This window comes from Chiloscyllium plagiosum, chromosome 17, assembly GCF_004010195.1.
Source record: "Chiloscyllium plagiosum isolate BGI_BamShark_2017 chromosome 17, ASM401019v2, whole genome shotgun sequence".
In the NCBI taxonomy this organism is placed as follows: Eukaryota; Metazoa; Chordata; class Chondrichthyes; order Orectolobiformes; family Hemiscylliidae; genus Chiloscyllium; species Chiloscyllium plagiosum.
Genome location: NC_057726.1, coordinates 15,238,016 through 15,251,681, shown reverse-complemented (window position 1 = coordinate 15,251,681; position 13,666 = coordinate 15,238,016). Strand labels below are relative to the sequence as shown.

General features: G+C 41.5%; 2 protein-coding genes across 2 annotated transcripts in view; one reads left to right on the top strand and one right to left on the bottom strand.

Annotated features, from left to right (window-relative positions):
* Positions 1–9,390: 9,390 nt before the first annotated feature.
* On the bottom strand, positions 9,391–11,102 carry LOC122558235 (M-phase specific PLK1 interacting protein). The gene has a single exon (XM_043706585.1). The coding sequence runs from the start codon at positions 10,926–10,928 to the stop codon at positions 10,320–10,322; it is 609 nt and encodes a 202-aa protein (XP_043562520.1). The 5' UTR covers positions 10,929–11,102; the 3' UTR covers positions 9,391–10,319.
* Positions 11,103–11,244: 142 nt separating this feature from the next.
* Positions 11,245–13,666, top strand: part of LOC122558715 — a 24,219-nt gene continuing 21,797 nt past the window's right edge. The window contains exon 1 of the mRNA XM_043707507.1: positions 11,245–11,367. The gene's annotated coding sequence lies outside the window, so the exon portion shown is untranslated. The remainder of the gene's footprint in view (positions 11,368–13,666) is intronic.

The window sequence follows — 13,666 nt, the reverse complement described above, 5'->3', positions numbered from 1 at the left end:
TTGGAAAATACATGCAAAGGTACGTAAGCACAAGGAAGAGATCAAGAGGCCAGGGAGGAATCTGAACACGCAGATTTTATCTGAGAGAGTGCAATAAGTCAGGAGCTTAAGGAAAGGCAAGCTTTGGTGCAGAGAAGGACATCAGGCCACATCATCGTGATTCAGGTGTGACCTATTGAAACAGAAAGACTGATGATGACAGTAGTTGAGAAATCAGACGTCATGAATGAAAAACACCATAGAAGCAGGAACAATAATGGCAAAATAACAGAATTGGAGCAGAGTGGTTTTGGTGAGGTAATGGATGTGGGAAAGAAACTCAGTCTCAAATAGAGAACAGTGAATATCAAATGAAATGCTATACTTTTATTTCTTTGGCCTAAGCTGGAATAACAGTGAGCAATGTTAATGGACTCTCAACACACTGACATGGAGCTGCAAGAATGGTTTTGATTTATCAACATTAAAGTGAAGGATATTTTGTTTACCTAAATCTTAACATTCAACAGGAAGTTGGAGATGCAATCAGGATGGAGGTGAGAAAGCTGCCAAATATGAATGCAGTTGACACGATGTAATTTGATCTCAACTGCCTCATTAGAGATTCTATTGTTATTTAAGACAATAAAAAAGTAATTTTTTTTGTCTACCCATTTCAAGAAATGGGACGCTGCTTCCATTTGAATGGTGTCAACTGTGACTCAGCAGGCAAAACCCTTACTGTTGAGTCAGAAAGTTGGTGGTCTCACTTAAGAACTCGAGAACAAAACTCACAGGTGAGTCTACAGAGCAGCTGCAAATGTGCTGCATTGGTGAAAGTGTCTTTCATGTGGAAATGTTAAGCGCTCTCAGGTGGATGCAAAAGTTTCCTTGGCACTGGAGCTAACCCGGAGGACCAGGCCAAAATTGACCCCTCAATCATTTATCAAAATAGGTTATGTGCTCATTATTATTTTACTACACTTCAGAGCTAGCTATGTGCAAATTTGCTAGAGTTTTTTTTTTACAAACTGCAAAGCACTAGACAGGCTGTAAAATACTTCGGCATGTCTTACAATTGAGAGATGCACCGCTATTGTGTATGTTTCCTAAACAAATGTGCAATTTCAAATAAAGTCCCAACAGTATCCCAATAGGTTTTGGGAACCTATCTCTACAATGTTAAAGACACAGCATTGTTTAAGCATCTAGCACTTTGTACCACTACAGAGACTGACACCGTAGAAGTTCTCCCATCCTAAAATGGTGTGAAAAAATTTGTTATTGAACATGAGTGGTCACTAGAAAGAAAGTTAAATGCTCTTGTAAATTATTGATAGGGAATTTATGAAGCTTGGCATAATTCCAAAAGTTTTGTTTCATCAAATGGAAGTAGTTTCCAATTTCTTGAAATTGGTGGACAAAATAATATTACATTTGTTTTAAATGACTCTAGCCCCTCAGAATGAGTCTAATGCAGGGAGGGAGTTTCACTCCACCTACCACAAGGTTCTGTTTCCCGCCTGGTTGTTTTCCTTGTAACAGAGAAAGCTGGGAGGTGGAGACGTGTGCAAAGACAAGGAAATCCTGATGGAGGTTACAAAATTATAAGGGGCACAAGATTGATAGGAATAAACGTCCCCCTCTTGGAAATGTGTCAATTACCAGCAGGGATAAATTTAAGGCAAGAGGTTTTGACAGGATTTAATAAGTTATTTTTCACCCAGAGGGAGGTATCAGGAACATTCTGCTAAGACTGCTAAAGGCAGGAACCATCAGTACACTTAAGAACTATTTAGACAACACTCGATACAGCATAACATACAAGGCTATGGGTCAAATGCTGGGAAATGGAGTCAGAATAAACAGACATTTGATGCAAACATGGATATAATAGTCAAAGGGTCACTTTCCATACTGTAACCTCTCCCACTCTTACCACCTAAAGATTTACAGATTAATTATCAACCTGTAGAAAGAAATCAGTTAACGTTTCGGATCCAGTGACCCTTCTTCAGAACTCAACATTGATTTCTCACCACAGATGCCACCAGACCTGCTGAGATATTCCAGAAATTTATTTTTATTTCAGATTTCCAGCATCCATAGGTCTTTCAGTTCTTTGATAATCTGTTTACTCACCTCATGACACACCTTTCATAGCCACCAAGTCCTGAGGTAGGACTTGAAGCTGAAGATTCTGGTCCAGATGTAGGAATGCTACCATCATCCAACAAGATAACCTCAGAGTCATAGACATGCACAGCACAGAAACAGACCCTTTGGTCCAACTCTTAAAATGTATTATACTGTTAGATGTATAGGAGTTACATATTAGGTTAAGAAAATGCCTCCCTTTATTTGTTCAATTATCACAGCTCTCAAATTTATATTCAGTTACCAAACAGCAAACGCATTGACCCTTCAACACTGGATTAATGCACTTCCACAGCACACTGAGATTCTCATGTTATACCATACAAAGGACCACATCATTATACAGCTTGGAGTCTCCTAAAGGCACAAAGCAGACAGCCAAAACATTGTTTATTACAATGTGTCTGCATTGCTACTGGGCAAGCAGCCTTTCTCATGTGAATGTTTGTCTGCCAGCAAATTATGTTACAGCATTTGCTAATCTCTAAGAGATCGATCTGTGTTTAAGACTTGAGGGATGTAGGCTTTCATAAAATTTGTAGTCACAGTGCAACAATTTTAATTCTTATACACAAACAAAATTTAAATAATTTTGTTCAGCTGTTTTAATCATGTAGAATTTAGTAAAAGGCAAAAAGCACACATTACTGAGCAGTGTATCACTGCGCACAAAATGTGACAAAGAAAATTAATCATACGCCAAGACTTTGCAATTGACTCAAAGAAAATGTTTCTTTCAATAAATGAGTGTGTTTCCAGAGGCAGAAGGACTAGCAATTAGAATAGACAGATTTTAAGGTGCAAGTGAACCAGAGGTGACATGAGTTTTTTATATGTACACATTGAGTTTTGTGATATGGAATGCACTGGATGAAAGGATATTAAATGCAGATTCAATCCTACATTAAAAAACTAAATAAATATTTCAAAGGGAGAACACACTGTCACATGGAGTACATCAGGTTCAAGAAAAGCAGCTCCAGCCCCATTAAGGGGAAGCAAATGGTTGCCTTGCCAATATCTAGTGAATTAATGAAAAATAAATGCTGCTGCTTGTGGAAGGAACAAAGGAGTGGGATTGATTGAATAGCTTTACAAAAGAACCAGTATTGGTACGATAAAGGTTTATGTCCTTTTGCATCGAATTATTCTGACTGAAAAATATTTAATCTACTGTAATATGTATCTACCACCATAGTGGGGTTACCCCAGTGTTCAAGTGGTTAAGCTCATCACCTGCTCTGACACTGACTAGAGAACAATATTTCATAACCTGGCAATGTTGAGTTTGTTTAATTATACCAAAGTTAATAACTGGACACTTTTAACTGGCTTTGGAGCATAAGTCAAAAAGGGCTGAGGTAGAAAGGACACCAGCCACACTTGAAATCTGAAAGAAAATCAGAAATTGCTGGCGAAACTCAGCAGGTCTGGACGCATCTGCAGTAAGAAATCAGAGTTAAAGTTTCCAGTCTGGTGTCTCTTCAGAGTTTGAAGAGTCATTTGACTCAAATGTTAACTTTGCTTTCTTCCCACAAATAATGCCTGACCAGCTAAATTTCTGATTTTGTTACCATTGGTCTAATTTTTCCTATGACTCAAATGACCAAAAGCTTAATCAGGAGATGGTTTTAAAGAGGTAGAGGTGAAGACACACAGCAAGGACGTACTAACCTTAGGGTGTAGGCAACTGAAGACCCAGCCAAAGAAAGAATTATAACTGGCTATGCCTGAGAAGTCTTGGCACAGAGATCTACAGTGTACCAGGACCAAAGAAGATTACAGACTGGAGTGGACATGCCCAAGGCTGTTGAATGATTTGAAAATAAAGATCATTTTTAAATCAAGGTACTGTTTGTTCAGGAGTCAAAGTAAATCAGTGCACACAGGAGAAGTTGATAAGCAGGACTAATAATCAGATAGAGTCAAGAGATACACAGTTTTAAATAATCCAACATTTGTAGAGGGTAGCATAGGGAAGACTAATCAGGAGTTTATTGGAATAACTATAGGAGATAGCAAAAGCAACCTATAACCAGCCTTCCTGAAAAAGTAACATTTATATAGCTGCCTCATGGGTATCTGACATCCCAAAATGCTTTACAGCTGAAGTACTTTTAGAAGTGTTGTAACTTAAGAAATGTAGCAGCCAATTGTCACATTGCTCTGGATATAGGTTTGTTCGCTTAGCTGGAAGGTTCAATTTCAGACGTGTTGCCACCATACTAGGTAACAAAGGCTTCGTCCAGGACATGGGGGATAAAAACCTTGTTCTTCAAAATAGTTTTCTAAATCTATGAGGGGTCAGATAAAACCTCAGCCCGTGAGGTCTTCCAAAAGATAGACCTCTGACGATCTCTGTTCTTAGCAATGTACTGGAAAGACTGCATAGAGTGCTGTGCTCATCAATACTTTCAAGAGTCAGACAAACAGTTTCACTACTTCATGCAGTATTATGTTAAAAGAACTGTGAAAATAACTACACGTTTAATTTGTAAATCCATTAGATTCCTCTGCGGTTGGTAATTAATTAGATGAAATGTAGAAACAAAAAAAGCAACATGAAGTCAAGATATAGTCAACAATTAAATAAAGCCATAATCTTGGAAACTGGATAAAATAAATTCAGCCTTTGGGCAAGAATGAAATAAAATGGGATCAGCAACACAACACCGAAATCTATGGGCTTCTGGCAGAAGTGTTTTAGAAAATATTCAGTTGGAGTTGGATGTACAATTCGTTCAATGCAGACTTTTGACAATTAAAGCAGCCTTAAGAAACGTTAAATGTGAAGATGGGACGAACAAAATCTAGTCAAGCCCGCAAAATCTTTAATACAATGAATTAAGCGCAAGGATATGCTTCCGCATGAATAGCCAGCTTTTATTCAATGTCAGACAAAATGAAAATGAAATACCTTGTGATACCTTATCAAATAACTTCTGAAAATCCAAATAGAGTCACGGACTCCCTTATTACTCTACCAGTTATTCTTTGAGCAAGTGACTAGTGCAAGGAAAATGTTGAATGACATAGTTGGATCAATAAAGACATCATACTAAAAGTAGACACTTGCACATGTACACTGCCTTTCATGGCCAATGGATGTATCAAAATGTTTTACATCAAATAATGTACTTTAAAGTAATAGTTATTTAGGAAATACAGCAGCCAATTTGCATGCAAATTCTTTCAAAAACCAATGTAATGATAGCTAGATAGAGAGATAAGTATCACCCAGGACACAAAAGCGAACTTCCCTGCTGTTCTTCAAAACAATGCAGTGACAGCTCTTAACACTCACCTAAGCAGGCAGATGGGGCTTTAGTTTTACCTCTCATGCAAAATATGCTACTTTGACAGTGATATACACAGCACTGTACTGGAATATTTACCTTGATTTTTGTGCTGAAACCAGAGACTGACTCAGAAGACAGTTCTACCAATTGAGCCACAACATGCATGGAAAAGGTTCTCGAGTCCTTAAGATTGTGGAGGAACTCTAAGGAATCTGATCCTTAGCTTCACAGAATAAAACGTAGACACTTCAAATATCGTGGGCCTGATGGATTCCATAAGTTTGGAGTGTTAAGAATTTGCATGCTACAGGCCAAAACTTAAGAGGAGCACCATTTGCACAGGAATGTTCTGCTCAGACAAAAGAAGCCTCTACTGGAGATGTTCAAGATATATTAAAGAACAATGCACTAAGGACAGTATTAAAAATGAATGGTAAATTTAGCCACTTTTTAAACTTTACTTGGTTCTCTATTCATTCTTTGTGAATGGATTTGGCCAGAATATTGCCATGGACATTCACCAGTTCTATACAAAATGACATAGCTGAACAGTTATTCCTTACAAGTTTGATACTTTCTCAACCCCTCAAGATCCCTCCACATTTAAATTCTTTTAAAATAAGCTCAATTTTAATTACTTCATGGGCGTTTCTTCAAATCAAGAACTGAGTGGATAAGCATTCTTTAAAGCTAAAAATGTCAGCAAGTCATGTTAGGAAATTGCTGTTTTTGATAATCCTGACATTTTTAGCCTAGGATCCCTTATTTTTTTCAATCATTTTCTCAACCTGCCGTACCACTTTCAATAATTTGAGCCCATATACTCCCAAGGTCTTTCTGCTCCTACAACTCCTTTAGTATTTGTCCTTTATTTTATATATTGCCTTATGTTGGGGTTCCTCCCAAAATGTACTATTCACTTTTCTCTGCCACATTTGCCTATTTCACTAGCTTGTCTACGTCTTAGATCTATCACCGTCATCAACAGTTTGAAGTTGATGTCATCTGCAAATTTTGAAACTGTGCTCAAAACATCCAAGTCGAGCTCAAGAAAAGCAATGGTTCTTGTACTGTCCCCAAGGAAAAGTCAAAATATACCCCACTGCAGGGCAAAAATAAAAAACTTAATTGACTGTGAAGCATTTGAAATGTTCCATGGAGGCCACTACATAAATGCAATCTTTCCTTGTCCTTTCAAATTTCTTGATATCTATAACCAATAAAAATCTATCAACCTCAGTATGGAAAGGTACTCAAAGGCAGTCCATGACAGCTCACTAAATTCCTGCAGTGACATCAGCATAAGCAGATTTGACTGGGGTGGCATGTGTGCCCACTCCTTGCAATTACCATCAAAATACATATCCATGGGGAATGGTGCAGGTGGGCATGAGACCTTCTGGAGCCAAGAGGCCATAAGCAGGGTTGCTGCTGCACTGGTTTCCTCCATCACTCACCCTTAATGTGGGATTAGAGCGATTCAGGTCTCCAACTCTTGAACTCCATTAATCACAATTTCATCAACAGCATTTCCTTCCATCATTCCATGGCGTCAGATCATGAGTGTGCTCTTTCTCCCACCTAGAGTTGGCTTTGCATCAGGCACAGCTATCAATATATTAACGGCATTGAATGACAAGAAGTTTTCACATTTGACTGCTTTAGTTATTTGCATTACCTGAAACCAAGACCAGAAAACATACACGGTAAAGATCAAACCACAAGTGCTGGAAATCAAAATATTGAGAATGAAAACGCACTGTTTAAATGTCTACTAACTTTCACCTAGCATTTGTTCTGCTATAACATGACAGTTGCGTCCCTCTGTAACCTCGCGCTATAGAAAATTGTGCTGCAGAGGATTGCTAATAGAAAATGACTATACCCGTTCAGTAGAAAGCTTGTGTTATCCAAACAATGCCCACAATTCAATCAAGTTATAGTTTATTTGTGCTGACGAAACATGCATTATAGTAGAACCTATATTCTTTCTAGTACTAAAACTTTTAATAAGAAACAGCAGAAATGCTCAGTTTCAGCATTCTGCCACAACCTTAAATTTTTGATCACTCTCTGATGTTTTAAAATTATCTGTCCATATTCAAATTATAGATTTGCAAACATACTCAAATGAGTGTTTGTGACCTACCTTAGCTATACACAGAGTGGTTCACGTGTGGAATGAACTGCCTGAGAAAGTGGTGGACGCAGATACAGTTGCAACATTTAAAAGCCATTTTGGTAAGTACATGAATAGGAATGCTTTAGCAGGATATGGGCCATAACCAGGCAAGTAGGACTAGTTAGTTTGGCAATATTGTTGGCACGGACTAGCTGGACTGAAGGGTCCAAGCACATGACAAAATTTGATTCAATAAAAATCTGGAATAACATTAGCTTAATAATGACCATTGCAAACTTAGCTGGTACACTAATACCCTTTTGGGAATGAAATTTACCATCCTTGTCTGGTCTACGTCCGATTCCCAACATGCTGAAATTCAAAAACAGGAACTTCCAGAAAAATTCAGGAGTGAAGAAGGGTCACTGGACCCAAAACACTGACTCTGCTTTCTCTCCACAGATGCTGCCAGATCTGAGTTTCTCCAACAATTTCAGGTTTCCAACATCTGCAGTTCTTTGTTTGTTGCACTAATGTGGTTGATTCTTAATTGCTCTCTGGGCAATTAGGATTAGCATTAAATGTTGACCTACAACACCTTCATCTCAAATAATTGTTTCACAAAATTCAAACACATACCAGTCGAATTAAACATCCAGTCTCCCACAGTCACAGTTAAGACAACATGAAAACATGGGCAAGAACACAACACCAGTTAAAACATTAATGTTCAGCCTCTGTGGAGATAAATCCATTTTTAAAAAAAACTGTAACCAGTGCAAACATCCACTAAATGCTGTAGATATTCAAGTTTAGGAGAGTTCTAAAAATATAAACATATCTGAATGTGACAGGAGTACAATAAGACAGGAAACATGCAGTTATCATATTGTTTTTGTAATATTATCAAAATTCCTGCAAGTCATAGAGCTGTTTGATTAGGATAGCAATGCAGAGTATTACCATACAGCATTGGAAGGGCTAATGTAACTGTGCTGAAATTTGAACCACATTAAAAGAGTGTACATCCCAAGTCACACGCATTACTGAGAGAGACATTCTGGCACTGGAAAGACTGCCTGCATAATTTAAATAAGCTTTTATTTCTATATACTTCATTATCCTCCAATGTACACAGAAGTGCTCTTCAATGTACATTTAAAATGTATTAAGGCAAAAAATGTACATATTCTGTCAGTTTATATCCTATTTAAAGTTATAATGTGGCACTGGAAAAGCACAGCAGGTCAGGTGGCATCCGAGAAGCAGGAAAATCGATGTTTCTGGCATAAGCCCGTCATCAGGAATCTTATGCCCGAAACATTGATTGTCCTGCTCCTAGAATGCTGCCTGACCTGCTGTGCTTTTCCAGCACCACACTCTCGACTCTGATCTCCAGCATCTACTGTCCCCACTTTTTCCTCTTTAATATTATAATGTGCCACAAAAGATCAGAATCTGAAGTTTTATTCCATCATTTTCCACATGGTGCAGTGCAGGCACTACTTGCACAAATGCTCTGGTCCTGGGGGTCAATGGTGTTTACGTTGCCACTGTCACCCCCCAATCATGTCAGAAAATGCATATATACAGCCCAGGTGAACGGACCACTGGGCTTAGCTGCAGAACCCAATCTGCCAAAACTCAATGTCTAGTTTTATATAAGTATGACCACCTGAGCCAGGTAGATACAACTTTCAGCACATATGGAATGGAAGCACACTTGTTTCTTCAAGATCTAGGAAGATGATTGATAAAATGCTGACTGATTGTAAGTAGAATTAAAAGTATGCACTTTCACTCAAATGAGAACTTAAGAAAACAACAAGCGTCCCTTTTCTATAATCTCAAGATTTTTTTTAAAAATCAGGAAATTTTTATTTTTATGATAAATACCAAGGCAAGAAACAATTGGAAGCCATCAGCCACTGAGAAATCGGTCTTTCCATCCACTCTACAATAAAAATCTCTTATATACTGGTAGGTTTGTATGCTAGCAGTAATTACAGAACAATCCATTAAACTCCCACAACTTAAGTTTGCAAATTGAATTCACATTTCCTCAAATTGTTCTTCTTGACTCATCTGAAAAAAAATTGAAATCAAAAACTGAAAACTGTACACTTTTACTGCACGTAACCCAAGAATTGCCATGACATTATTGAACCAGACCTGAATCATTTTCATTTATCCTAACATTCACACGCATATATGCTAGAAACATGGATTATACAAAATTAAACATTGGCATTTCAATCAATTAAAAAAGTTGACAAAAATTTTAAAAATGACCAATTCAATGGTTTACAGTAAAAATCAGATCACATGCTGTCTAACCTGTTCATTAATGCATAGGAGTAGTGGACACCTGTAAAACAATTAGTCATTGTTTACTAGCTGGTGATTTTAAAGAACATTTCAACAGTTCTTCTGAGCAGGCACTTCCCAATTCTGAAGTAGTTAATACTCTCCGGGTAACATCCAACGAGACCCTGGTGTTGCCAAAAAAGGAAAAAAAGGTGCCTGGGTAAAAAAATAGGACTTATTTTTTAAAAAGTTGATTCTGCAAAAAAATTGTAATCAAAATCCTGTTTTGTTTAAAAAAAAGTCTGTGGAATGCAATGCTAGTGGGAACCAGAATAGCTCTCGATCCATGTTGGCCGGTTGAGGGAGTTACTCTACCTTTGGTAGATACACACAGACATATACACACACACACGTGAGAAAAGGATGGTTAATGCAAGAGTCTTTTTTTTTTGCTGCTAAGAGAAATATCTCCGTCCTTTGCCAGTGCTGGGGGTCTGCAGGTTGCTGTACTGCTGGTGAATGTCAGAGACAAGGACTGGCTCCAGGTCAGCCCAGGGGTCCTGCAGCATAGAGGCTTTGTAGTACTGTTCCACCGGCGCCGGGGACCTGCCCCCGCCACCGCTGAACGGGGTGGACGTCCTGGGCGAAGCCTGGTATTTGCGATGGTGCGGGCTGGGGGAGTGTCCCGGAGACAGTGTGTGCTGCTGCGGATGGTGAAGGTAAGGGGGAGAGGAGTATCGGCCCCGGTGCCTGGGGCTGCTGCTTCCGCCGCTGAAACCCTGCTGCTGCTGCTGCTGTCCGGGAGACGGGCTCTGGTAACGGTGTTGGAAAGACCCCGAGCCCGGGCCTTGCTGCTGCGGCGATTTGTTATAAACCCCACGAGGGGGCTGCCAGCCGCCGTAGGGCGGGGTGGCCGAGCTGCCCCAGGAGTACATGCTGCTGCCTCCGCCTCCTCCTCCGGACTGTCCCGTCCCGGGGAACGGGCTCACACCCGAGCCCGGGCCTGGGCCTGGCGGCGGGCTGCGGAACCCGGCCCGGGACGGTCGGAAATTCGGCCTGAACATTTCCCTCGGAGGGAGGGGAAGACTGCCGTCCCGCGTGTGTGTGTTTTGTTTTCCTTTCTCTCCCCCTCCCGCGGCGCCTCTCCTCCGCGTACGGCTTCACTCCACGCCCGAGGCTGAGGCCTACTCCGCCTGGAACCTTCTCGAATCGTGCGCCACCGGCTGATTTCCCCCCGCCGTCACTTCCGGTCGCTTCGAAGGAACGGGCGGCTTCGCGTGTCGTCACGTCCGGCCGGCGTCACAGCGGCTGGCCGCACAGTGGCTGCCATGGTAACCGCTCTCATCCAGCTCCTTCATGGTCTCTTCAATCGTCTCTCTCTGTAACCCACGGCCCCCCTCACCCCCAGGCTGAGGGAGAGCACACAATGAGCTCGCTGCCAGCCTCAGCACCACCATCTACACTCTTGTTTGCAAATCAATGATCATTCATCACTTGAAGCATGTGAGTGGAACAATACATGAACTGAACAGGCAAGTCAGGCTCACTGTTAGTGTGGTGGGGCATGGAGTTAGCAGGGCTTTGTGCATCCTCACACTGGAGTCGGAACCTCCTTACCCTTCCTTTTCCCGTCGATTACAATCCCCCTTCCCCCCCCCCCCCCAACAGTTCTCAAGAAGGGGGTCAACTTTGTCTTCCCTCCTCAGGTACTGTCAGACCCACTGAGTTTCTCCAGCAACTTATGCTTTTGGCCCACAAGGTTCTGTCACTTTCACTCAGTCATAGTCCCTGTCATCATCTGTCTTCCCTGGCTCATTATCAGCAAAAAGGTAAAAAAAAAATAATGCGGGGTGGCTGCGCTGCCCCAGGAGTACATGCTGGCACCTTCTCCTCCTGATTGTCTCGTCCTGGGGAACGGACTCGGGCCCGTTCATAGAATCCCAGCAGTGTGGAAACAGGCCCTTTGGCCTAACAAGTCCACACACACCCTCCGAAGAGTAACCAACCCAGACCCATTCCCCTACCCTATTATCCTATATTTACCCCTGACTAATGGACCTAACCTACACATCCCTGAACACCATGGCCAATTTAGTATGGCCAATTCACCTAACCTGCACATCTTTGGATTGTGGGAGGAAAGGAGAAAGTGAGGACTGCAGATGCTGGAGATCAGAGTCGAAGAGTGTGGAGCTGGAAAAGCACAGCCAGTCAGGCAGCATCCGAGGTGCAGGAGAATTGACGTTTCAAGCATAAGCCATTCGGAATGAGGCTTGTGGCCCAAGGGGGCTGAGAGATAAATGGGAGAGGGTGAGACTGAGGGCAAGGTAGCTAGGAATGCAATAGGTAGATGAAGGTAGGGGTGAAGGTGATATGTTGGAGAGGAGGGTGGAGTGAATAGGTGGGAAGGAAAATGGACAGCTTGGACAGTGCTGAGTTGGAAGGTTTGATCTAGGATATGGTGGGGGAGATGGGAAATGAGGAAACTGGTGAAATCTACATTGATCCCATGTGGTTGAAGGATCACAAGGCAGAAGATGAGCCATTCTTCCTCCAGAGTTTGGCAGTGGAGGAGGCTGACGACTTGCATGTACTTAGCAGAGTGGAGGGGGAGTTAAAGTATTCAACCACAGGATGGTAGGGTTGTTTAGTTCACGTGTCCCAAAGATGTTCTCTGAAACGTTCCACAAGTTGGTGTTCTGTCTCCCCAATGTAGAGGAGACCACTTAGAGAGCAACAGACATAGTAGATGATGTGTATGGAAGTACAGGTAAATCTCTGTTGGATGTGGAAGGATTCTTTGGAGTCTTGGATGGAGGTAAGGGAGGAGTTTTGGGCGTAGGTTTTGCACTTCTTGTGGTGGCAGTGGAAGGTGCTGCAAATGGAGGTTGGGTTGGTGGAGGGCGTGGACCTAACAAAGGAGTCATGGAGGAAACCCACGCAGATACAAGGAGAATATGCAGACTTCATATAGACAATCGCCCAAGGCTGGAATAGCACCCAGCTCCCTGGCGCTGTGAGGCAGTAGTGCTAGCTACTGAGCCACTTTAATAGGGCTATTGTGTAAAACATGTGAATAAAGGTTGGTGTTGGCATTTAGCATAAGTTAATGAGTGGTAGAAAGTAAAGCAGAAATCACAAAGCGGTGGATTATGCCTTTGTGTAATAGAATGAATGTGGGAACAAAATTCAGGAAGGATTCAAACAGAGCTACCAGCTGATTGGCAACAGACGCGTTAAAGATCATCACTTCCCCTTGGGGTCAACATGAGCTTTCTTGCAAAATCACAGAATGTTGATGGCGAATCCTACCGGATGGGTGGGACACTACTTCGAATGTCGAAAGGTATTCAATGGTCACCTGGCAACCCTCAACTCAGTGCAAGCCCCTGGAATGTCTCAGACTGAAAAGAAACTGTCCTCAAAGAAACATAGAACATAGAAAAAATACAGCGCAGTACAGGCCCTTTGGCCCTCGATGTTGCGCCGATCCAAGCCCACCTAACCTACACTAGCCCACTATCCTCCATATACCTATCCAATGCCTGTTTAAATGCCCATAAAGAGGGAGAGTCCACCACTGCTACCAGCAGGGAATTCCATGAACTCACTACTCGCTGAGTAAAGAATCTAACCCTAACATCTGTCCTATACCTACCACCCCTTAATTTAAAGCTATGCCCCCTCGTAATAGCTAACTCTATACGTGGAAAAAGGTTCTCATGGTCAACCCTATCTAAACCCCTAATCATCTTGTACACCTATATCAAGTCACCCCTAAACCTTCTTTTCTCCAAAGAAA

Excerpts from the sequence above, each read along its gene's own strand:
- LOC122558235 (XM_043706585.1), bottom strand. The coding sequence starts at position 10,928 with ATGTTCAGGCCGAATTTCCGACCGTCCCGGGCCGGGTTCCGCAGCCCG.